We start from the raw sequence: 25,882 nt of genomic DNA on the forward strand, positions 1-25,882 counted from the left end.
TGGGCTGTGTGGGTGTCCAGTCCTGTGTCAACATACAGGTGCAGAAGTTCTGTGTTTGTAAGACCACGGGGGCTCCATCCCGTGCCTTCACCTCCCCTCTTCTCTCCTTCAAGATGACTCCGGTGCAGACGTTCAGCTCCAAATCCCACCAGCGCTGGTGAAAGACCCCCTCTGTGGCGCCGCGTGCCGAGCCTGCTTCTAACGTTTTGTGCCACAGCCTGTGCGTGACGAGGAGGGGTGCTTTGTGGCTGCACTTCCCGCTTCGTTTCCAAGCCGCTCGCGCGGAGCAGTGGGAGTATTGGGCAGCACCAGATCTCTCCTCCCTGCACGCTGCCTTTGCCACAAGCAAAGTCACCACAGCTTTGTAGCTGAATCGGAGGTGCCGGTGTGTTAGCTGACTTCTTTACGGCAGAAAGAAGGACAGGTGTATTCTGCAGAGCTTTAACAATACAGTACAGAAATACGGAAGACCTGTGGTAGTTTTTTAATGACATTTTATTCAGAAAAGTCTGTATAAAAACTATTTACATACATTTTGAATTTCTAAGTTGAAATAAAATACTATTCCTATGTCCAAATCTGCATTTTCTTTTTTCTTCCAGTGTGTTTTTCCCCTCTCCAGTTTTCTGACATTACAGGCATCTACTGAACACTGCTGACCTGCTGCGTGAGCAACACCCAGCCCTTTGCCACAGCGTTTTGCCCAGCAGGGGAGGTTTGCGTGTGGTGTTACAGCAGAAATGTGACCGCTGCACAGGGAGAGGAGGATCCTGCAGGAGCAGGATCACTCAGGGGCAGACAGCAGGTCTGGCCTGGAGAGCCCTCAGGGTGTCAGGTTTTGCTTCCAAAATGCAACACTTCTTTTCACTACAGCACCAAAGTACGGGGCTTCTGCTTCTGAACTCTGGTGAACCATGATGCTGTTGCATGTGCCCACGTCTTCCAAAATACAGAAATTTTCATCAGGTTATGTAGAAGATAAATTCTTCTAAATTCATATTTTTAGAGGACATTATGCTTTCCTGTTACTATTGCTTGTCTCATTCAATTTAAAGCAAGCACCTCTTAATTCTAGAACACGGTTCTGGACAAAGCCTCCTGTATGCTGAGTTCTCTGCCTGAGGAAAATGTACAAAATCCAGCCCATTTTCCAAGGGGTAGCATAAGGGACCAAAATGCAGGTGGCATTCCATTGCTGTGGTATAAATCTAAACTGTACAAAAACACATTTGACCAGAAGTGTTACTCATCCATCGCCTTGAAATATTGGGTTTAATTGTTTGTAATCTAGGTATTATTTACAGGAATGTAATTAGCTCTGTCATTGTTCTTTTGAGTTAGACCCTAAACAGGCCATACAAAAGAAGTCTTTAATGTTTCCAGAAGGCCTGGTTTTAAGTAACAGGCTCAAGGTTACAGACTCTGCTGCTAATGGTTAGTAGTGATGGAACTTGCAGTAAATTCTCAAGAGTGCTCTGAATGACCACAAGGTTTTGAAGTGACTACTGTGACTAGTTAATGGGCGTCTGAACTAAGTGTGCACCATGGACATAAATCACACATATCAAACCGACACTGCGATTTTGCAACAGTCTCCACACATGACTCAACAGCCTGAAAGCACTCGGCTGTACAAATCTGCGTGCAGAGCTGGATGCAAACATCTGTGTGTGGCAGACACACGTGCACAGGCCCTCTGCAAGTCATGCAGACATTTGAAACTGTCCCCTTGTAGCCAGGCGCCTTCCCCTTGGCAAAGAGGCGATTCATGCCCAGGGAGCAGTACTGGAGGTGCAACTAGGAATTGAGGGCGGAGTTACGCTGCTCCAGTTGCTTCCGTATTTGTGACTAGAACAGAAAAACAATCCATTACCATTTGTCTGCATTGATGTGGGAAAGTAAACACGAATCCAAATACTGATTTTTTTTTTTTTAAGGAAGTAACATTGTCAAGCCTTTATGTTGCCGTGTCATTGCTCCCTTCAGGACCAACACATGCAGTCTGTGCTGATGCTCAATACCGTCCACTATCTACACAGTGACATCTTTGAAGATGGAAGTCATTTCTTCTTCGTAACAAGTATCCAAAGGGCATCCCAAAAAATGTAAAGTAGGTTTGCAGACGTATACATTACATGAAAACTACGTATTCTGGTCTAGCTGGCCCAGAAGCCAGAGCAAGCACTCCTCGCTGATACTAGCACGCTGTAATACTGGGGCTTATTACGGTAGTACCAAGGGCACTGTTTCCCGAGACGCAGTCATTTAACACCACACATCACCTACCAGTTTCCATCGCAGTATTTTAATCCACTCGTCCGCTTCTATTCCAGTTTTTGCGCATAGGTAGTATGTCCTTAGTGGGAACACTAAGCTGTGAGTAAACAATCAGAATTATTTCTTAAATTGCTGGAACAACCTGGTGGCTCCTCCAAAAACCGAACCCATCTGGCCTGTATGTTATGTATATGTATTAAAACAAAGCAGGGCAGTGATGTTGAGAGGCTAGCCGGTGGTGACTCACAGTCCTTCACAGCTCATGGACATGCTGGCCTAGGCCCACGTGGACCCAAGACTCACATTTGGGCACAAAAGCAATTACTGTGTGACCTGTAGCAATATTTGATCTGGCAGCTGGGCCTTCCCTCACTGAGCTCCACGAGTCTAGGTGGCAATTATACACGCTTACAGGATTAGGAAAAGAAGTGCCCACACTATACAGGCCTACCCTCTTCCTCCTCACCAAGCCAAAAAAACCTCTTGCCACTGGCAATGAGCCAATGCTGTGCAGGACTGACACAGGATGGGTAACAAGAACAGGCTCATGAGCTAGAGGAAGATCAGGGCTGCAAGGTCAAGGGAGCTTTCAAAAGCACCCAGTGGCTACATTTAAAACTCCTGGCTATTTTGGCCTTCCCAGCAAGGTGCAGAAAGAACAGCAACTTACCAGAAACAATTGACTCTTTCTTGGGAATAGTCAAATTGCACAGCCGAGCATTCAGTTAAGTCAAGTGCCCGAATTGGTTCTGTAGCCTTGAAAATAAAGTGGTTTTAAAATGGGAACACATGAAAACAGAATATAAGGCTAATTCAGTTCCTCTTCAATGCACATGGACCCTTATACACACTCCAGGTTTCTCTGGGTGTAGGTGCAACAGGTACAACACTGCAAACCCACACTAGCAAAATCAACATCGGTGCTAATGTCAGATGAATGCAGCTAAATGTAAGATACTGGACAGTAAGCTCAAATCTGGACAAACAGCAAACTACTGCTGCAGGAAGTCAGAATTAAATGCAGACTGCTGAGGGTATGGTTGATTCATTGTAACGTAACAGATGCAGTAACAAATCAGGTGTCCAGCTGAGGCTCACAACAAGAAGGAGATAGTTGTAAGTCTTATCAGGTTTAACCAGCTGTTGGATATTTAATTAATTCCAAAGTGCTCTAAAAGGCTGAAGCTGAGTAGGGAGAAAGGCAAAAGGAGAGCTCAAGTAGTGTGTGTATGTAGCTTTCTGGGGATGGGCCTGGAAGTGCTAAGGTGCAGGGATGCAGAGTGTTTGCATGTGACTGCAGCCCAACACCCTTAAGAGTTACCTTCTCTCCAGGTGTGAGTCCTTTTGACTTGTTTCTCTCACCCTCACCCTGTTGAGCACCTCATAAGAAGTGGCTGAAGTGGAAGAGCAGCTGCTCTCTGCTCAAACACCCTCAGCAGCTCCCACAGTCCTTTGTCCAGCATACAAAGTGTTTTCTCGCTTTTCCTTATGTTTTCCTCTGGCTCATTGTCTGTTAGTTGTGCACCACGTTACAAGGAAGCTGCTTGCCCGTAGGTATCTACAGCAGCAGTGGGAGTGCCAAGACCTGCTGTCACGGAGGAGGCTGTATTTCTGCCCAAGATGCATTCTTCCCTGCTAAGTCACAAACGCAGCTCAAGCAATTGGGGTGCTGCCCTTACAAACGTTACGCTGGAAGCCTAATTCAAGGTGGCTTAACTGAAACGAACACCGATGGCAAATCCCACAAATACTATATAGTTGTTTATAAATGGGAATGTTTGGGATGAAAGGGCAGGTGCATGCTGTTGTGTTAAAATCTGTTAGGCACTTGAAATAGGGCTGGGCAGAGGTAAACCATTTGGCTGCACTTATGGAGGAACTCACCCTAGAGGTCTTGCAAGGGTAGGGAAACTCTAGCTGTATTTTTACTAAGTTTAAGACAAAAATGGAACAGCAACTGAAAGGGTGAACTTTTTCCCAGCTGCAATAGGTGAAACTATGTGCTAGGTGGAGTGCTAACAAAGAGTTTTTTTTTTTTAATGAACAGCTTATGTAAACTGTGCAACCTTTTGAACTAAAAGGATGAAATCAAGGAATGCAAAACATACTTCTGGTATTTGCAGAAATATTTTAATAGCACTGCTTTCCGTCAGGCTGTATGTCAAAACTACCATGAAAGCTGTGCCGGTAGCTTGAAATCCACTAATAAAAATGCCCTGTAAAGAGCAACTCTAACTAGTAGGTAAGACTGACAGAGCACAGATGTTTTCTAGCTGTAAAACTTACTAACTTGATCGTTAAGGTCATCAGCAAAACTCTGACTTTGAAAGGTCTGACTCCTCTGACAGCATGGGAAGCTGTAACTTGGTAAGCTGTGATAGATATGCAAGAAACCAGAGGTAGGAGGAGGTTGCAGCTGCCTCTACAGAGGTTTAAAGAGTGGAACTGGTGTTTGCTACTTACTGTCTGGTCTTTGAAATATTTAAGTTCGTTCCTATGCAATGTAAACCACCTTGTCTTCCAGTTCTGAAAGATTAAGAATGGATGGTGATTGCTTTGTGAGAATTTAGTGTACTGCTTCTTGGGAAAGAAAAACACAAATTTTTCCTCTCTGTAGGGGAATTGAGGTTGAGCCATTTCAGCTCTGCATTCTCTATCCTGTGTGTGTGATTACAGAGTAGAAGCAAGGAATAAGAGGTTTTCTTACCTTGACTATTTTGCCTTGTTTTACCAAATATCCCTCTTTCGTACCAAGCTGTGAAGTAAGAAGGAAAGGGATCGGGATTAGAGACAGCTCTGCTTCCATTTCCCACGTCCTCCTCTTTGCCTACATCCATGAGATGGAAGAGCAGCCTATTCTCAGGAAACTTTCCCTCGCTGCTTGCACTATCCTCAGCCCCGTGTGCCCTGCTCCCCTTGTGAGTCTGGATCCAACACCGGGATAAACATGGACCTGTGCTGGCTCTAGGGGCAAAATCTTACACCGTGCCTCCCTATTCAAGCTTCTGGCCTACATCTTGTCAACCAAATGAAGCAAAATACTTGCAGTTATGGTTGATTTTTTATTTAGTACACTTGGTTGGCTGTCCCTATGCATGTTATAACCAGAAGTACCCAGGGTTTACCAGACAGTGGAATTACCCACAGAAATTGCTGTTGAAATGCAAGACATTTCTTCTTTCAAGCAGCCACATGTTTCAGAGGAAAGACCTGTTACATTCTATGTGCTTACTGAAAAATTATTTTTTGAACTGTTTTACTGGTACCATGAGTGACTCTAGGAGCCTGTGATTTCTCAGATAGTCGCTGAAACTTTCTGTACGGACCTCACTGTGAGACTGCTGACCTCTAGAAACCAGATTCTTGGAGAATTGGTTACTATTTGCTCTTGGAAAAAAACATTGCCTTTTATGTGCAAGCCAAGTTTCTTCGAAGGCTAAGTGGAACTCAGACATGAATAGTTAGTTGTAGGATACAAAGTGTTTCTTTCATGGACTTAATTAGCCTGTATTAATGTAACTCTTCCTCTTTTACTCTCAAAAGTTAGTTATTAATATACTTTACTCTGTGTTTTGAGCAATAGTGTTCTGGACAAGCCACCTGTCTCACTTAGATATGAGTTACTAGGGATTTAAAGTCTCTAATTACTGTCCAAGTGAGTCACAGATGTCAGAGCAGATGGCCCAAATGGATATGAAGATGTTCTCTTGTTTCTCACACCAGGAAGGCATGGCTTCTAACATGACACAGCTTTTTACTAGGGCTGAAAGGGTCGAGGCTCTCCTCTGTCATATTGCTCTTTCTATTTTGGGTGCAAGTCTGTGTTAGAATACAGTAAGCCATCTTCCTTCTTATCATAGAGTAAGATAAGATGATTCTAAAATAGTAATAAGTTCAAATGAGAAAATGCTAAAAAATTCTTTCAAATAATGTACCTATCAGGATACAGATACACTTACTAATTCGGTTGTACCACACTTCAGTCTGGGGTTTCCTTTCATGAATGTGTCCCTGCCTGTCTTTTGAATGGTTTTTTGTTTGTTTGTTTTTGTTTTTTTCAAAAGCTCCCTTTTTAAGTGACTTAGGAAGTCAGAGTTGCTCTCTTCCTTCCTTCCAGTTAGGAAGGGGTCTGTATATTGCTAACTGAGTAAAAGAATTCTGCCAAACCAAGAAGGATACTAAAATAATGAGCAACGAGTTTCTGTCTAATCAGGACCACTGTTCCCTGTCAATTAATCCCCATGTTCACTGAGTGAGACAAAATATCACAGATCCTGTAGCTATTACTTGTTTTAGTTATTGTGTGTTCCTCCCCACACCTGTGGAGAGAGGAATTTCTCACTGACTGTAAAGGTTTGCCCAAACCAGGGCTGAGTGCAACCTGACAAAGGTATTGTAGCATACAGCCTGACAAGTTTGTCAGAAAGACTTGAGAAGTGCTTGTCTTCTGTGTTGTTTTTTTAATTCCTGATAATGTTAGTGATAAGGTGGCATTTTAAAGGGAAGATAATGCAGGAGAACTAAAACCCTCCTACGTACTTTGTTTTGATGGCCAGACTCACCTAGACCAGCTGCAGACAATGTTTTCGCACTGACAGCATCGAGGTTCTCAGAGAAAACAGTTGTGAAAGGTTTTGCCTGTACCTAGCAAATCTGTTTTGCCTTGTTTGGCGAAGACTTCCTGTATTTCAGAACCCGTAAAGGGATGAACTATTGGTGTTATTTCATAGCTCGCTCCAGCAATCATACTAAACTCAGGCCACCAAACATCCCTCACACCAGAATGTGACTTACTGAGGGAGCACTTGGAACAAGATCACTCTCTGTCCTTCCCGTCTGCATTGCTGTGTGAACTCGGACAGACTCATAAATGGATGGTTCTTCCACTTTGCATGGATAGGGATGCTTCAATACAATTAAGGTTCCTGGAGAGAAAAAGAGCGGGAGTGAGTAATCTGGTAAAACAGTCTTAGAAAATAACTGGCAGTAGCTGCCTGCTTGTGGAATGGTGAACTTGACCTTTTCTTAAAAATGGAAAAGGTATAATGACTCTCTCATGTTGATAAATCCAGTCAAATATTTCAAACCTGCACCATTTGAATAGTTCAGACTTTGTGAAAGATGTCTTCTACAAGAATTCACCCATGCTACAGAAAGGCACTTGTTGCTGGATTCACTTGCCCAGTCTCACCCTCTTAGCTCTACTGCGTTGCTCAAACAGACTCCACAATGACTTGGGCACCTGGATCTTGCTTAAATACATTCCCTCATCCCTGTACACATCCCTGGGTGTGGATTTGTTCGTGAAAACCCTCTTCAATTCTTCTAAGTAGTAGATAATTAAAACCATCCTGCAATGCATTAAAAAAAAAAAAAAGTGGGGAAAAAACACGGTGGCAATCCTCAGAGGTAAGTGTCTCATCCTGCCTGAACCTTCTTTCCAGTCACGGAGTAACTAGGTAGTACAGAATAAATAAACTGAATCACAGGTTTCATAGTTAGTGAATGCTTACAGATGAAATGCTGACCTAAGCATAGTCAAAATTTGCCTTGTGACTTTCTTCAAAGTACAGGCATCTCTTTCACTGCGTGCACGAAGATATGACTACAGCCGTTATCATGCCTGTTTACAAGCATCTGTGAAAACTGTAAATAAATGGTGCCTCTTTAAAACTTTTAAACCTACTGGTGTTCACACTAGGACATATTAAATTCCCTTCCCGTGCATGAGGCTGGGTGAGTAGGCAGGATGCTATACTAGATATGAGGTCATAAATTGTCCTGGTTTTGCCAACTCCCCACACTTTGATTCTGCATAAATCCTTTAATTTGTCAAAGATAGACTTCAAAACAGTAAGCCTGCATTACCATCACCTTTTATTATTTTGCCATAGTTCTTCCTAGTTAGTAACATTTTGATTAGAGGGATTCTTTATTCTTCAAATAAGTTTTCTTTCTCCCATTTTCTGCAAAAAACTGTGTTCACAGTAGTGAATCTATCTCACTATTCACCACAGTGAAGAACTTCCACAAAAAAGGAACTGCTATACCTTTTAATCTCCTTGTTTAAACACAATATCGCAGCGTACTAAATGCTGCTGCATTTCCATTTTATGCTGGTATTGTTAGCTGTTGAGGAGGAGGGACGCTAGAGGTGGCAAGGACTTGGACTTGAAACCCGGAGGTGATTTGAGTAACTTAAATGTGAAATAAGGTTTAAATTATGTTTTGTAATGTGAAGAGCTACAAAGGGAAGTGGAACCATGACATCTGAAGTAGCCAACTGAAATCTGCTCACAGGCGTACGTATGGGTGTATGCAAATATGACACATTCAACTTGCAATAGGTAAAAAGTCAAGATCAGTTTAATTCTCTCTGACCTTACAGGAAGAAAATGCTGTACGTAAAAAAGGAAATTGAGACACACCCCATCACCAGCCTACACAAACTATTCCTCAGCACAGACTCTGAATATTACCATACGTACATCGTGGACGGAGATCCCCATGGCAGAACTGGCAGGACTAGTTTAACATTTCATACAATACTTGTTTTCTAGTAAGCTCTCCATGTTTTTTTCTCCACAAAAGATACTTGTACAGAGTCATTTGGTAAATATATAAAAGAACTAGTAAAAGCTGTACTGCAGCAAGATTCTGCTGTTTGTGCACAGTATCTATTTCTAAAGAAGAAGATAAATTAGCCAAGTTGTTGGAAATGCTAGGTTCGAATGACTTTTGCTTTCCTGTCTGAGTAATGACCCTATGTTTCTGTATGTTTTCAAAATAATTTAAAGGAAAAACTGTTAAACAAAACAGACAGGTAAAAATAACATTTTGACCTTGTCCCTTTGAATAAAGACAGAAATATGGAAATATTTGCTTTAACAACATTAATTAATAGGTTCAGCTTGCCTGTTCAAGAAACAATCTCACAGAGCACAGTAGCCTCAATTTCCTTTTAATTATCTGTACTTCAGGAGGAAGTATACACGTTGCACTGCAGAAAAATAGGTTAATCCATGCAGCAAGCTGAAATGGCAAATGAAGCTGTAGCAAGACAAAGTTTGTTGGCCTTGGAGCACAATCCTGCAGCTGTCCCAGTACGAAAGAACCACTGTGCTCCACTGACCAGTTTGCAGGGCTGTGGCCCTCCATGTTCAAGTACTGATCAAAGAGCCTGGTGTACCTCTTCAGACACACAAATAGCTCCAGTGAGACAAAACTTGAATGGAAAATAGAGGAAACTATTACATACTCTTCTGTATTCTCCTGGAGAAGCTGGCAGCCCACGGCTTGGACTTTGCTGTGTTATAAACTGGCTGGATGGCCAGGCCCAGAGAGTGGTGATGTAAGCCCCTGCTCCCTTTCTAGTAGAGATCGGTTATCATCACAGAGAGTTTTGACATCTGCATCTGAAGGAATGTTGCCTGAATGCAAGCGCTCTCTTCCGCTCTACTGCTATCCATAGTAAGAAAAGGCAAAGCATTTTTTGATGGGATGTTCAAATGTTTTTTTCCTGCACTGTATCATGTTCAACTTAAATAATTCAAAGAGGCTTCACAGAGCCAGCAGAATCTGATCCGGGAGCCTTAAGGTGACAAGTGAGCCCATCCTTCAGCACTGTTGATTCTGTCCACAGAGATCACATAACATCGGAGCCTTAATTACTACTGTCTGCAACACATGTACTGAAGGAATGGGGAAATACAAGCTTTATGTCATCTGAAATCTTTACAGTTAGGCCTGTGGGTGCATGTCCGATTTCACAGGAAAAATTGTTTACTGGCACAAAAGGTACCACTAGAAACTCTGTTCTAAATGCAATACTGAGTTTACTACTGCATTGTTTTGTAAAATATTTTGCAAAGCGACCCTTGAATTTAATGCCTGTGATCAACTTCTGCTAAAAGAGCACCGATGTGTATTTGTGTGATATATCACAGTTACTGCATATGGCAGCTATTATTTAACTGGTCACTTCCATACATGATTAATGCGACTCAGAGTTATTTACATACACTTTCTACGCAGGATATTAAAATTTTTGGCACTAATCTGTTTTGACTCATCTTCTACTCTTACATCTGAAGCTTATTGTTAAAACTGTCACTTTCATGCTAACACACACCTGTTTGTTGTGGGATTCCAGTCTGGTAGTGCTCATCTCACTTGTAGGAATAGAGTTTAATCTTTTGACTCTTAATTCAGATAGTATGCTGGCTGCTAAAGAAGCCTATGTTTTTCTCCTGTTCTGAAAAGCTACACAAATCACTGTAACAGCAAATGAAATCAGCAGACTGATCTGCTGTAGACAGAAAGAGGGAGAAGTCATACAGAGCACATTTCCTACAAAAAGGCGGAGCATATCACTGTAGACTTGCTTGGATGAGGAATTACGAAGCTAAACAATTTCAGGTCCTTTTTCTACTTATTCTTATTGGGGGATTTCAACTTCATATATGAACACTTATTTCCTCACTAGTTAAAAACTCTGCTTCGGTTTTGCCCTTTTTTCAGAAGGTTCTGCTCCTCCCATTACATGCATATTTTGAAATGCTGCTTTCTCTGGGAGGCCAAAAAGAGCTCATGTCCCTAGATAGCAAAAACCCAGTAAGTTTACATGTAGTTTGTCTTCACCATAACTTGAGTTTTTGAAGAGGGATATCTTAGATACCTCAGGTTAACACAAACGTAAATTTCTGAAGAGGAGCACTTCAGCAATAGATCTACCTTTTAACATATCAAAAGTTCCTTTTACTCAGATCTGTGTGAAGCATGACTATAAGCATGTTGATACAAACATACGTCTCTCCTTACCTGTTTCACTTCCAATTAAAGGCTGATTTGCAAAGTGCATGACTAATTCCTTCAAGCTAGAAAATTCGTTAAATCCGAATTTGAATGAACTTCCTGTGTGTTCAACATGGAAGTGTTTCACAGAATCTTTTCCCCTAAAACAGAAAAGAAAAGTTGTCAAGGCATAAATACCAAGGGCATTTGGCACGTAAAATCCTTAAGTAGCAGCTTCCACTACAGGAAATCAGATCACAGGCTGAAAATCATTGTCCTGGCAGTAATAATGCTGCTATTACTAATAGGCACTAATAGTCAACACATCTGAGAATCAGATTTATTAAGAAAATATAATTGCTGCTTTACAGATGAGGGATAGTGAGAGCCTAGAAAGGCCAAGTAAGTTAAACTAATTATTGTTGCCAATAAGTAAAAAGACATAAACAAGGTTTCCAGCCTTCTGTCAAAGCAGGATGACACTCTTTGTTCATCTGGCTTTGGTCATGATGCTGTACCTGGGTCACTCAATGTATCTTATTTTTCAGGTGTCATCCCAATCTCACTGAAAACGCTTTGTTGCTTTTTCAATCGTAGGCTTTTTTGCACCCAAAGAGGGATTTAATAGCCTAACTTCAGACAACTAAGGCTTTAAAATTTGTCTGCTTTGTCTCTGTCCTCAGGCAAAGGGTTCCTCTACAGTGGGTGCTGTCAAACATGAACCAGGGTCCTTTTCCTGTCAGGGAAGTAACATTATTTGTTTATGAAAGCTGATGATATTTAGAGAAGTGTGCAAGGCCTCACTTCCTGGATGGGTACTTATTTTGACTTCAGAAGGCAGTGAAGCACTTAGAGCGAGTATCTCTTCTCTGAAAAAGTTACTTCTGTTAATATTACTAGCATCCAAAGGAGTCCAGAGAAAAATCTGTCTCAGGAAAACTGTATGTAGGAAATACACAGACAAATTTTGCAAAAGAAAGGGATTTGTCTTTTCTGTTGTTTATTGCCACTTCCACAGGAGACTAAACAGTACTCAAGACATCATATTGTAGAATATGCCTCTGTCAACCTCTCACGTGCTTTGCCCTACAGCCAGCTCAGATACAAAGCGTGCAAGTCAAGTGCAGAAGCCCTATCTACCAAATAGCCACTACAGCCGTTTGCTATAATGACAGAGTTTTTATCTTTTTATTTAATTTCACAAGAAATACAATGTTGCAATGAGAGTAACTTCTATTCTATTTCCTTGTTCCTTTCTAAAGTTGGCTAATTTAGCTGGGGAAGGGAGTTTCAGGCAGCATGTAGTCTCTCTCCCTGTTCTTCTTACAGCTGTCAGTTAAAACCCCAAGGGACGTTTGAGCACGGTTTCCTTTTACAAATTACAATAACGACTGGTGAAGTTTCTTCAGAGGCAGAAAGTAAAGTAAAAGCTGTAGAAATAATTTTAGGATAGAAGAAAATGGCAGCTATAACTTCCAAAATAATTCTACAAAATAAATCAGAACAAAAATGAATTACTTCTTCCAAAATGAAGTTTTATTATTAGTCAAAAAATGCAAAGGAAAATTTAGAGTAGAAAACGGACAAATGAAGTATTTTAAAATCAAAATAAGTATTTCAAGGGAGTTGTACCACCACAAAACTGATGTAACAGATTAAAAGACCAAGCATCAGACTCAGGTCTGGAACACTCCGTGCATACAGTGATGCTGTGACTCTTATCTTATGTCAAGAGATGAATAGAAGAAGATTGGAACTGGCCCAAAGTAGACTTTTCTAGGTATCATAAGCCTAGAATTTGTTAAAATGGCAAATATATTTTCACTAACACTTTAGCTTTCATTTCATATTAGAACAACTACTTAAATTTCATTTTGTTATGATGAATTGTTTCCGAGTGCCCTTGAAAACTAGTTTCACAATTTTTTTTTAAAACTGAGGTAGATTATTCCAAATAATGTTTGGTTGCATTTTATAGTCAAAAAATACTAACTAGCAAGATATAGGTTCTTCTGAAATTACTTCTTTAAGGCAGGCTATTATACATACATGCTACCATTCTGCTTTCCAACACTTGCACTCAATTCAGACATTCCTACTCTGAATATCTGTTCTGTAACATCAGCTTCAGATCTCAGTCTAGCACCCCTCAAGCTCCCTCTATAAATGGTTGTCTATAGCAGTAATACCTTTAGCAGTGTGTGTATAGTCATACTTGCTCCAGAGCCTTCTACCAGAAGTCAGCTACACAACTGATATTTACTTTTCATACCTCAGGGGATCAGGACATGGGCAAAGTGCACTTTCCTCGGGTTCTGAGTGACTACGCTCCCAAATCGTAACAGCTCCTGGTACTGCACATAGAAATTCACAGTTTCAAGGGAGAATGCTGTGTTCCTATCTACCAGGGTCATGAATAACTAGCATCGTTGTATCTATCAGAGTGACTTTGGCTTAAAAAGTTACTGTGATTCAGCTGAGCTGTGGTTCAGAGGCTTAATCTGAGGCAGAAATGGGCATGAATGCAATAGCTTAAATGTTCACTACAGGCTGATAAGATAAGAACAGATACTACACTTGATCTTAGCCAAAAGGCCAAGAAGCAAGGCTTGATATACCATACAGTTGCCGAAGGTTATGGATGTAATTAGGGTTGGTTTCCTCCGTGCAGCAACCACTTCATGTGTCTAACGTGTGTCCCATGTTGACTGTCTAAAATACTTTGGCTTCTTTGCCTCTTGGGTTTTTGAATGTTATTCAGTAGCAACTTACTCAGGCTAAGCTACACCAGCATTGTATTGGCTGTGTCCTGAACTGATGTAAATTTCTGTAATTCTGATGATACGGTCAATCCATGGAATAATGTTTTCTCCAGTAAAATTAGTTCATAGTTTGGAAAAATGAGATCAATTTCCAAACCCAATGCACGTTCAGGTGTCATTCAACAGGATTACATCATTAGGAATATAAATTAAAATAGTTTGGGCCTTAGAAAGAAATCTGAAGGTCATATCAAGGCACGAGATGCAAAAAAACATAGGAGCAAGTGAGACTAAAAATGCCAGTTATGCAGCATTAGATGAACTCACTTCTGTCTGTACCTTACCTTACAGAGAGGGAATACAAACCTTCCCTTTCATTACTCTTCCTCAAGAGATAGCTTCCATCCTGCCCGTTGGAAAGAAGCAGAGCTTCTGCTGCGTGTCGGGTAAGATTATCATGATACCACCTGGGAAGACACAACAGGATTAAAGCATCATTCACTCTGCTCTTAGTTAACAGCTTCTGCTGAGTTATGGAAAAAGGAAGCACTGCAACTAACACTGCTAGGATTCTACATTATTCTTCTCACAGGCTCACACAGATTGCACAAAACTCGGCCTCTTAAGGAACCTCCTTTTGACAAGCTCAGAAAATGATTTTCATTTTAATGATGAAAATGTGTTCTTCCACAATTTACAGTTGATAGCTTGCTGAATCTTTTTAAGAAGCCTGCAAATTCTACCTGTGTAAGCAACAAGAAATACCCAGACCTATTCTGAGAAGGTGAACGCAATTCTGGGGGGTATGCAGGATTCCTTCTCTAATTTCAGAATCTGTACTTCCTGCCGTATCTACACACTTAGGTATGCTTTCTCTTTTGGGGCAAGCACACAGCACTTTAAAATAAAAATCTCCTCCCAAACTCCGTATTTCTCACAACTCAGTTCACCTGCACTGCTACAATCTGCAATTTAGCAGATTTGCCTAACCTTAAATTTTTTATTTGAAGCATAACCTTTTTTGGAGGATGGAGCAGAGGGAAGGAGCAAGGTTAACCAACAGAATTTGATGTGAAAATTTAGAAAATATTGCCATCACTGCTGTTCAGCCATATGTGGTCTGAGGAATGCAGTGAAGTATCTGAACACTTGCTGCATTTAACTTCAGTGAATATTCATTACTTTTTCAACACAAAAAAATCCATAAGGAATACACACGGAATTCTGTGGAAAAAAATCCTGCAATGAAGACCACGAAATGCTGTTCACAGCCTCATTTGTGTCCAAAATGATTCAAAATAGAAACAACTGATTTGTTTCAACAGAAAAGGATGTCATTAGAAACATTCCCCAGACTGAACACAGAAAAAGGGCCACAGCTATAAAAGGCTGGAGTGCCAACCCTGTAAGAGACACTGTATGCAGATATGAAAATGGCTATATATGGCACCAGAACTTCTGGTGCAGAAGAAGGAAAGAATACAGTGCCTCTGGTACTTCTCCCCTCCTTTGCACGGGGGTGGTGCTGTTTCTCCTTCCCCTTCCTTTAAAGAAGGCTCTTAGTGTGTGCCTGTAGTTTTGGGGTCAAAGTCCATTACTATTTCAGCTATTGAAATATAATTTGTTTGAAGGCAGAAGGTTGGATCACAGCACTCTCTGGCATTTGTATCACGACAGTCTTCAAACTGAAGTGATGTGTAACTATACACTCTTTCTCCTTATCTGTTCATCACAAGTTGCCACTAAACTTGGCATCTCCCACAAAGTTTTAACTCTGAATTTAGCTGGCTGCTTATTTGAAAGGCCAGCTGGTTGATAAATTGCTTTATAAGAGACCTCAGACTGTTAACCCTGTGCAAGACAAGTTCCACGTGAAACTCAATACAGGCAGAGTATTGCTGCTTTGGCTCTAGAACGTGCTCTGTGGACCATCTACACAGTAGAATAAAATAATGAGTATTTAAAGATCAAAGTGTCATCCTCTGAAACACCTGTCAGCCAAAATCTGTTTTGGGATTAACTGCCCAAGTAACAGTCAAAGGTCAGATCTGTTCTGATGTGATGAGGATCACAGCAGCTTGCAGGGTTGGCTGGATCTACAGCTGAGAAGACAACGCTGTGTTCTGGGTGGAATGTCATCATGCGTTTTCTTTCACGTCTGTGCAAAAGAAATATATTCAGAAAACGTCAAAAAAGTGGTCATTTTCATAAAGAAGGCATGTTCGGTTTGAGGTTGCTCATAAGTGTGCTGTTATCTTATTTCCAAAAAGCCTTTTATTTGGATTTTAAAACAGGTGCCACTTAAGTTCATAAAATGTTCTATTTAAACCTCTTTACACACAAGAGTGACAAATGAAATTCTGCCACTATGTTAGCAGAGCCTGGGGGGAGCACTTGGGAAAGTAACTTTGGCATAAAGTGGATATTTAAATCAGCTGGAAAGGTTGCACCACTCTTCTCACATAAATATGCTATCTCAGACAAAAATCCCTCAAATATTACCACGGTCATCTTGTTCAGCTTAAAAAATAGAAGTGAATGTGAACTAATAATGCAGCTTTCGCTGTCAAAGTGGCTGTGTTACACAGCTATTTTATCCCCTCTGTTGTCACAGATGGCTCAATCAGTAACAACTGTCAGGTTACTTGGCTATTCCACTCTGAAAATGGTCATCAAAATTCGTTTCAATAACATAAAAGCAGGTACCATTTAAAAATCCCGTGGAAAATTTAGCATTTGAACGTGGACCACCAGTAAAGTAAATACACATCCATGGAAATATCTGAAGGTCCTTCTGCTCTCCTCACCAAGTCTATCTGATGACGCAAATAAAAGTAAACAAGGCTAAAAAAAAACCCTAATAACCTTGTACTTGGATACTGCTAGATGCACTTCAATTGAATTTAAGTATTTGTTGGGAGGGAGAAATCCTTTTTTTTCTTTTTTGGAAAAAATCTTGAAGGCAGTTTCTTGAAATTTGCAGTCAAAATGCAGGATTAAAAAATAAATACATCATGGTAATTTGATAAATTAGCTGTTGTATGCTGTCTGATACCAACTGAACTTTTAAGATAGCAGACTGAAGCTCAGTCTTTGTGGGTATCAAGGAGGGGAGACATGGCTCATTCAGCAGCACATTATAAAGGGCCGTCACCCTTACCTTAAGTTTTGTTCTTCTGAGTGATAACTGGAAGAGGAAACTGTAGATAGAAAACATAATATATCTACTTCCCTGACTCCTTAACTCAATAAATTAGTTCAAGTTGAAAGACACTACAACTACCCATCTGTTTGAGGTCATTAGGAAGCTCTACTTCAAAAAAGCTGAATTATCTGGCCAACGTTTTCGTTTTGAACGACAGCCCATGCCTTGCATATTGGGATCTCCCTAAAGGTCCTTCAAAAAGTCAGCTCTATTTGACATAACTTACAGAGCTTGCATTTACTGCAAAAATTTTGGAAATATGCTCTGTACTCTGACACTTGCCAGACTGAAAATCACCAGGAGAGCAGAAATTGTCTGGGACTCCTGACACAGACCTCTCTGAAGAATACGGAGGGAAAGAGAGAGGAAAGTCCTTCCCTGCTTCTGAGCCTCTTCTGCTGGGTGCCCTTGGCCTTGCACGTGCTCCTGTCTCAAGTACTAATTTCTGGGAGGTGTTTTTTTTGTGTGTTTGTTTTTCCCAGTTACTTTATTTCTCCTATCAAAAATCCTGTATGCTCCACGATGCTATTTCTCCTGCTCTCCAGGGTGGAAGCATCTGCTGGGCCAATCAACAGCATGTCTTAAGACAGGCACACATCATACTGACATTACCTTTGTTTCTCTCTGGAAATATAACACTTTTTCAGAAATCAGACTACCCTTTAGATGAGATTTCATCAGTGACAGTGTAGGACCGGCTCTGCTGTTGTCACTGTTAAGATGAGGAGGGGGCAGAAGAGAGACAGTGCCCCAGGGAGCCAAAAAGCCATCACAGTGCACGGCCTTCTCCTCAGGATCCGCCCACCAGCGGGATTCCCCCGTGGTGGCTGACACACCACAAACCACATCTGTACCAGCCATCTGTGCCATTATCGGTATGCCAGTCCGTACAGGCCCAGGATAGGGCACTTTGACATGAAAACTTATTTATTTTTTTAAGATCTCTATGTAGTTAATGCAGTGACTAGATCTCTCACCACAGCAGTGTTTGGGGTGGGAAGCTCCCTCTTCAGATAAGAACAGCATCCCCAAAACGTGCATGTGTTCTTTAATAACCCAAAATACTTCAAAGAAAAATGTTACTGAAACATCATTTCTAGGTCCCCTACAGATCAGGCAGTTCTTATGCGTGTCATCTGCCATTTCCAATAATGTTGTTGGCAAAGAAATGATATGGGTATTTTTCAAAAATGTTTCTTTTCAGCCCATGGGGCTGGTGAATAAAGCTGCAGTTGGCATCAGATGGATTAACTTTTTAACAGTATTGGAATACACAAGAAACACAAACACTCATCCATGGCTGACATAAGGATAAGTGCTGAGAGACTTGGCTAATCCTCTTCTCAGACATTTCTATATGCAACTGCTTCATGTCCAGCAGCAAAGCTCGCTTCTCCTCATCAATAAAAATGACAGATAACTAGTAGCTGCACGGAGCACAGCAAGAAGTTTTGACTGCTGTTTGCTTCTCATGTCTGAAGTGATGCTTAACTTTGAGGTATGCCTCGCTATCAGAAAAATGCAGTAGGGCTTATTTTTTGCATCCTTATCAGATTATGTTCCCAGGTAGTTACAGCCTGGATAGAGTTAGATACTCTTTGTACTTCTGGGTCACTTCTGTAAACGCTCAGGCAATTTCAAGTTCCTTCTTTGAAACAGGAAGGAGATTCTCAATATTCAGCTGAATTTCAGCTGAAGCTCCCTCCCCTGCTGCAGTAGGTGCACTACTGCTTGTTCTCCGTGGGTGAGCGTCCCTGCGGATAGCACTGTGGCTGCCTGAGCTGCAGGAGCCAAGCAGAAACGCCACAAACTAAGTCACCTCTCATCCAGCTCTGAAAGTGAATGGAGATACACATCAAGGGGAGACAGTCTAGAAGCGCTCTCAGTAGGACTTCATTCCTAAATTATTCAGAGCAGCTATTTACCCTGGTTGCTGTTTGTTGTTATGGTGGTGTTGGTAGAACTTGGCAGGTTTTGCACCTTTTTATGTATAAAAGGTACCTTCTACCACAGCAAGTTGAATTACTTTATACTTTGAAATTATATACTAGCCTCAAAGATGTATTCCAATCCTTAGTTTAAAGGAGTACTATACTGCAGTGCTTGATTTATCTCCTTTGGCTGGACATGATGCTCTTCATGTGCATTTACCCCAAAAAGGACTCTACAAAACGGCCTCACCGGTTTCTCTAGTCTCTGCATGCTGCATATTAGCAACTTCAAAATCAGACAAGTCAATTTCTTTTTCCTATTCAGAAACCCTAGAAATACTACCTATCACCATCACAAAGGGCTCCTTGTTTGTCACGTCAGTGAAAGCAATGATCTGGCAATGTCTTAATTGCACGAGTTGACAGAGCTCTAGAGAGCCTACAAAAGGGTGAGAATGTTGAGAGAGGAATTATGGGTGGCAGACAACCAAAATGGTATTTAATAGACATCCTTTCAATGTGTCACACTGAAACACTAAGTTTCAGTGTGTCACAGTCAAGCACACACCCATGGAAAGTACTTTGCTGGAATACAAGGGTGCCACCTCATAGGAACATTAACTAAAAAACAGAAATATAAGGAAGTGACTTCAGTGCACCCAACCTTAAAATTCACATCTTCTATCTGCAGGCTTTCACTAGTTCAGCTTCTGCTTCTCACTTCCATTTTCTCTCCTCCTTCTTTCAACTGACTTTGTTTCACACATTTCTTTGGCCCGCTTTCTAGCTGAGTTAATTTCGACCTTGTCTACATTAGAGATATAGATGAAGAAAAAAAATTATTCTGACCATTTCCTCTGCCCTGGTCATATCAGTTCCTCATCCCAGAAACAAATTTTATCATAGTCTGATTCATGTCTGTGGTCTGATTTCTTTTCTCTTACTAAAACTAAGCATGAAGTTGCTCATGCTTAGACTTATTCAGTCTTACAAACACTGTTTGTCACTATATTGTCAAACCTGGAGCAGGAGAAACATAAAAACTGTGCTACAAGAGATGACAACACTGGAGCTACAAAGGGAAGAATGCTACAAAAACCTGGCTCCTCTTCCCACATTTCTTTCACCTCTCAAAGACAGAAAATAAATCAGCGTTGCCAAAGCTGTATTATGTTGGGAACAAAGGTGCATTACCAAATCAGTCTGTAATTACTGAGATGATGAGATATTCCACATTCTCATCGCTTGCGCAAATAAAAGAACCACAACGTGGAGTTCCCCAAACTCACATTATACGTGATCGGCTACTGGAGTTTCACGCTGCAGTACTCAGGCTGTCCTTTTAGCACGAGTAACAGCAATAAATGCAGCTGGAAAAAGTGCTGACTCCAGGAAGAGCCAGACAGCTCTTGAGAGAAGAATCATAAAGTCAGTTTCCTTTTCCTTTAAACCAAGATACGTCTCTTTTGACAACCCTCAAAGCTCCCTTTCAAATATTTTTGGAACATTTAGGTAATTTAATGAATGAGGTAACATGTTTTTTACTTATGTTCTGGTTTTGGTCTTCCTATTCATTCAGTATTAGTTACATCTATAAACACCCTGACAATGGAGCTGACAGGATTCTGGATGTCCACTTTGAACTCTTGACTGCCTGACCACCAAACCTATCAAATAGTTTAGATGGCTTCAAATAAACAAGCCACCATCTTCCCACAGACTGAGCGACTGAAATAAATTGTTTAAAATAACAACAAAAAGCCAAATCCATCACACTTCCTGTGATGTAAAGGGCTAAAAAGTTCTTCTTTATAAATACTGAGGCTTTGCAAAACTACTACCCAATCTAATAAACAGCTTTAGATATGCCTAGACCTCTCAGTGTCTATGATTGTCCCTGATAACAATTTGGATTGTTAAATCTCATTTCTTGATTTTTATTTTTATTTTATTTATTTATTTATTGGTGATGGGTGATATACCTCTAGCAGGAGCAAAATAACAATGGGGTTTGTGTAGATTGACTTTTTTTTTTTCCTTCTCCCTTCTGCATTGTTCTCAACAATGTACTAATTAAAGTGTAATTACAGGAGCATTAATCTAGACAAGCCCAGTGAACACCAGGTCCTCCAAACCTAGCAGAGTGTCTGATAGGTTTTGTACTGTACACCCAACTGCACTGTTGTCAACTTTCCATTTTGATAACCAGCTGACCTGGTAAACTCTTAAATTATTCTGGTACCAATCTCCTTTCCCTTAAAAGTTAAAAAAAGTGCTTCCCATTTCACACTTCTTCAAACCTTCTCCAACTTCTTTGATTTTTGCACAACAAAGCAGAAGCTGTAAAATAACCTATTTCATTTTTTCCCAAAGGCATGTGAACATCAAAGTTGCTCCTCATTTGAATGAGCTTTTTCTCTATTGGTCTTTACTACGGCAATGACATATATTCCTCACCAGAATCGGGTCTCAGCTGTTCTAGATGCTACACTGGGTGTAAGGGAAACTCATCACTACCATAGCACCAGGGACTAAGATTAAGGGAAAAAAGTTGTGGTGGCTGAGAATTGGATGTTATGGTCTGGCGAGTGACATGCTTACTTCTTACAACTGAAGAAGTATTTACATTAAGAAATCTTTTAGACCATGCCACCAGCACGATCATACTGATTGCCTCTTTTCCTATTACTTGAAACTTTTTCCTCTTTAGGAAAAAAAAAAAAAAAAAAAAAAGTGGACTTAGTACTACCCCCAAAAAAAGAAGTGCTTTATTTAATGATTTGAAGGGAGTCTTTGTTTGGCATTGATTATTCAGCTTTAGTTCATTTAATTCAACACACTGCCCTGAAGGAAATGCTTAGTATTTTGGAGTAGGGTGAGAAGTTTAGATCTTGCCCCTAAAGCAGAAATAAAATAAAGAGGCTACAGCTTTAAAAAAGCATCTTTGTAGCTTTCTCATTTGCAGTCTTCCATTCCCACTTGTACCCAAGCAGGTTGCTGTCCTATGGGACCATCAATTAGGATGAACTTCTTGCCAACCAGCAAAGTCATTTATGAGCATAGGTCACTGGCATAGATCAGCTCAGGCCATATAGTCTAAACAAATGAAAGTCTGGCAACTTGGAATCATGTTTTCTACAGCAGCTGAAACTCACTTTTTTTTCCTGTAGCCTTTTTTTTAGGATGAGAGTAATCTTACAATTGTACAGGGAAAGCAGATAATGCCCACTATGGCTACCATTACAAAAGTGACTTCACTTCATTTTGTAAGTTAGATGCTTCACTAACAAGGCACTTCATTAATAGGTGCTTCCAAATATGCAAACTTATTAGCTGTATGGAGATAGTAATTCCAAGCCTTTGTATTCCAACCTCTTCACTAAGTGAATTAATCCCTAAAATAAATGGTTATTCAGTCCTCATCCGTAAGTACCCAGAAAGCAAAAGTTTTGCTTTTTTCTTCTTTTTGAATGCAGAGATGACACCAGAGCCTGTTTGCTTTTTCAATATCATCACTGGTCTTTTTTTCCTGCTTCGTCTCCCCTCCAATTTGCCACCGCAGCCCCTTCCCTCCCTGGCCTTATGGTTGCCACCTCTGCTGCTCCACCAGCCTCCATTTCTTCCTATCTACAGCAACACTGCCTGTGGAAAAAGCAACGCAAGCCTTCCCGGTGTAAAAAGCAAAACTAGCTAGAGCAGACAAAATGGGCGAGACACGTCAGACTGCCAGTGGCGAGGAGGGAACGGGGTCTGTGGCAACCTGCAGACTTCCTTTTGCTTCTGGGGCTTTGTTTTTGGGTGAGGATGGCACCTTCCAGAGGGCTGGCAGCTGTCCACTGCCTGCTCCTCTCGCTGCCAAAGCCCAAGGTGCCCAGTGAGGTGTGGAGTTGGGGTGGCCTGGGTCCAGGTCAGGCTGCCCACTGGGGCTGAGGATGCTCAGAGGATGGGCTTGGTGCTCCCTTGGGATGAGGCAAGTAAACCAAGAGCCAGAAAAAAATCCATCCCCTGGCCCTACATGGGGACACCAACATAAAAAGCAGCGTCTTCCTGATGGAGAGGTCTTAACCAACATAGATATGCCCCATCCTGGAAGAGCTGTAACCCCCTGGTTATATCTGAAGCGCCTGCCTGCACTCTTGATTTTTCTAATTATTATTTATTCCCCACCTGCTGTGCACCAGCATCCTCTGTACACCTGTTGCTCTCTTGGACCCCATCACCTGACAGGGTACCAAGCCCCTCCAGCGGGCTCGTTAGAACAAACCACTGTTTTTCTTACTCCACGCTTTATTAATATATATATACTTTTTTTTACCCAACGCCTTATTATTAAAGCTGGCACTGCCAGCCCCGCGCTGCCCCCCACCCCACACCGCCGCGCCTCAGCGCCGCCATTTTGCGCGGGGCACCCCGCGCCCCTCCGCCGCCCCGCGGGCCGGGGGGCCGCCATTTCGCGGCCGGACCCCCGCAGCCTCGCCGCCTCTGCCGCCGCCGCTTACCCCAAGGCCTGCAGCTCCTCGTCCAGCCGGGCGGCGGGACGCGGCTCCCGGCGCTCGGTCATCGCCTCCGCCCCGCCGGGGGACGCCGCCGGCCCGCGGTGGCCTCCGCGGGGCGCTGGGGAAGTGCGCGGACGGGCGGCCCCCGGCGGGTGCTGGCCTCTTGGCGGCCGCCCTGCCGCGGGGAGGGCCTGGCCGCGGGGATGGGGCACCCGGTGCGGGCTGGCTTTGCGGTGCTGGAAGCACTTTTCCCAGAGTGATTCAGCCGTGAGAGCACGCCAGGGGTGGTACTTGCTGTCCTCATGAGCGCCCGCAGTGGGTACCCCGACCTGTTTCGTGTACACGATGAATAAACCCGCACAGATCTTTTACTTCATTTCGTTCACGTTTTATCTCTGACTTACGATGTTACATCTCTGACTTCTGATGTTTCTTCAACTGTGCCAGCAATAGGTTAGAACTTGTTTTTTCCTAATGCAGATCAGAACTGACGGAGATTCAGCACGTGTGAAAGTCAATATAAATACACAGCGCTCACTCATTATAAAGGCTCTTACGTTCAACAGACTGATGAAACATACTTTTATTATTACTTTCTGAAGCTGCTGTCTCTTTTTCTTTCTTTTATCTATTTGCTTTGTCAGCTTCCTGAGCACTCTTTTACACTCATAACTGCAAGTTCAGGGATAAGTGATTTCTGCAGCGGTTGTCATCCCTCTCCATGTAAATTTTAAAGAGATCATACTGATTGCCTCTTGGAAACAGTAATGGGAAAATATTGTAAAAGATTGCCAAAAAATATTAATGTAATATCTAACAGGGAATGAAGTTTTATTAGATGATGACTGAGCTCTGTGAAAGAGAAATTTCTCATGTTAGCTAGTGCCTGTCCTTCCAAATGGTTAAAAGACTTGTTGGGTAATAGAGGATATCTGTAATCCCTAATACATCATGGTCAGTAATTATTACAGTTCTGGCAAATTCTTATCTTTATTAAACTTTGATAAAAAAGCAGGGCTCTGGGGAGGGGAGGGAAGATACAACGCTATTTTCCAGTCACACACCAAAGTTTTCCCTGGGTATCCAGCACTGAAAACTAGTTGTTTCTAGAAGAACTGATATTTCAAGAGGCCAGAAGAACTATCTGTTTTCTCATAAGTAGTCATTTGAACAGTGTGCTCAGTGTGGAACTAAGATTAATTTGGAACAGGCTCATTAAAATCCTACTGTTCCTGATGCTCTCAGTGAGTCGGTTTTGGAAAAGTTTTTTCTAGCCTCCTAAATAGGAAAAGCTTGACAGACTTTCCATACATCAGATCAGACTGTCCTGCTCCTGGAGCTTCTAATTGTGCTTTTCCTGGTTGCAAGCTGCTCATCTCCTTTACTTGACCATTCATCTCAGCAGCCAAGCATTCAACTGTAGACAGATTTCATAAATTAGCTGTTTTTGTTTTCTCCTTCCTAGCTCTGCCTGCTTTTGCCCCTTCCTCTATCACTTATTGATAGCTTGTGACCAGATATTGTCTTTGCTAATCTGGTCCTGATATCCACGACCTTCAGTTAAATAGTTGTTTTTGACATCTCCACAATTTGCTTGTATTTATTTTTTTTTTCTCCTGATCTGAAAGCTGCTTGCTTTGTTTTCAACAATGCTTCTGCTTAGTCCGTTTCAGGTTATCACGTTTGCTTGTGTTACTAATATAGGAAGAAAATTAAAGAGACTGGAAAGAAATCAATTAAATTCCAAACAATGATGAGCCACAACTGAATTTTAGCAAATTCTAATTATATCACAAATTGTCGTAAAAGTTCAGCTTTGCAGGCCAGAAGGTAGTTTCCAATCCTCCTTCATGTTTTATGCACCAGTGGCTGCGGTGGGAGAGGGTTCCCATCTCAGAGCAGATGCTTCCTCTTACTCTGCACCTGGGAGTGCACTGTTTCCTTTTCATTTACAGAAAAAAATGAAAGCAGAAACTGAACTCTCTTACAGCATGGATCAGCCTTCCCTTTAATCAAGTCCACTTAGTAGTTTTTTACACACTTCAGCCACGGAAAAGAAAGGCTACAGATTCCCAGGTCGCATTTCCCAAAAGCCAACAGGCTCTAGCGATAGGGTGTAGGTCCCTTTCCCAAGACAAAATCCCCGTGGATTGGATTTGTGTGTGTTTAGAGCACTGCGCAGAGCAGACCTGTAGGTAGCAGCAGTGCTCCAGCGCTTGCTGTGCAGTCCAGAGTGCTGCTGAGCACAAAGCATCCCTGCAAGAAACAGCAGAATAAGGTGCCTCTTTGGAAATCAGTGTATAGTTTTTGTTTGTTTGTTTGTTTGTTTGTTTCCATCTCCTCATACCTTTCAGTGATTGTAAACCAAAAAGTGTGATTTAATTCAAGCCTTGAAGTCTTGCTTGAATTGCTGTCCTG

At 41.7% G+C, this 25,882-nt stretch overlaps 1 protein-coding gene and 1 pseudogene across 3 annotated transcripts; both read right to left on the reverse strand.

Annotated features, from left to right (window-relative positions):
• Positions 1–25,882, reverse strand: DAPP1 (dual adaptor of phosphotyrosine and 3-phosphoinositides 1). Of its 3 annotated transcripts, XM_040556861.1 has the most exons (9): positions 23,468–25,882; positions 14,177–14,299; positions 11,098–11,231; positions 7,072–7,202; positions 4,985–5,032; positions 4,741–4,803; positions 2,948–3,033; positions 2,287–2,374; positions 1–1,848 (listed from the first exon to the last, which is right to left on the reverse strand). In XM_040556861.1, exons 1-9 carry the CDS (start codon positions 23,527–23,529, stop codon positions 1,798–1,800), a joined length of 786 nt encoding a protein of 261 aa, XP_040412795.1. In that variant the 5' UTR covers positions 23,530–25,882; the 3' UTR covers positions 1–1,797. The 3 variants fall into 3 exon arrangements, with proteins under 3 accessions (XP_040412795.1, XP_040412796.1, XP_040412794.1); XM_040556862.1 differs by lacking the exon at positions 4,741–4,803; XM_040556860.1 differs by lacking the exons at positions 1–1,848; positions 2,287–2,374 and having other exon boundaries at positions 2,948–4,803.
• LOC121070290 lies at positions 13,561–13,677 on the reverse strand (annotated as a pseudogene).

This window comes from Cygnus olor, chromosome 4 (assembly GCF_009769625.2).
Source record: "Cygnus olor isolate bCygOlo1 chromosome 4, bCygOlo1.pri.v2, whole genome shotgun sequence".
Taxonomy (NCBI): Eukaryota; Metazoa; Chordata; class Aves; order Anseriformes; family Anatidae; genus Cygnus; species Cygnus olor.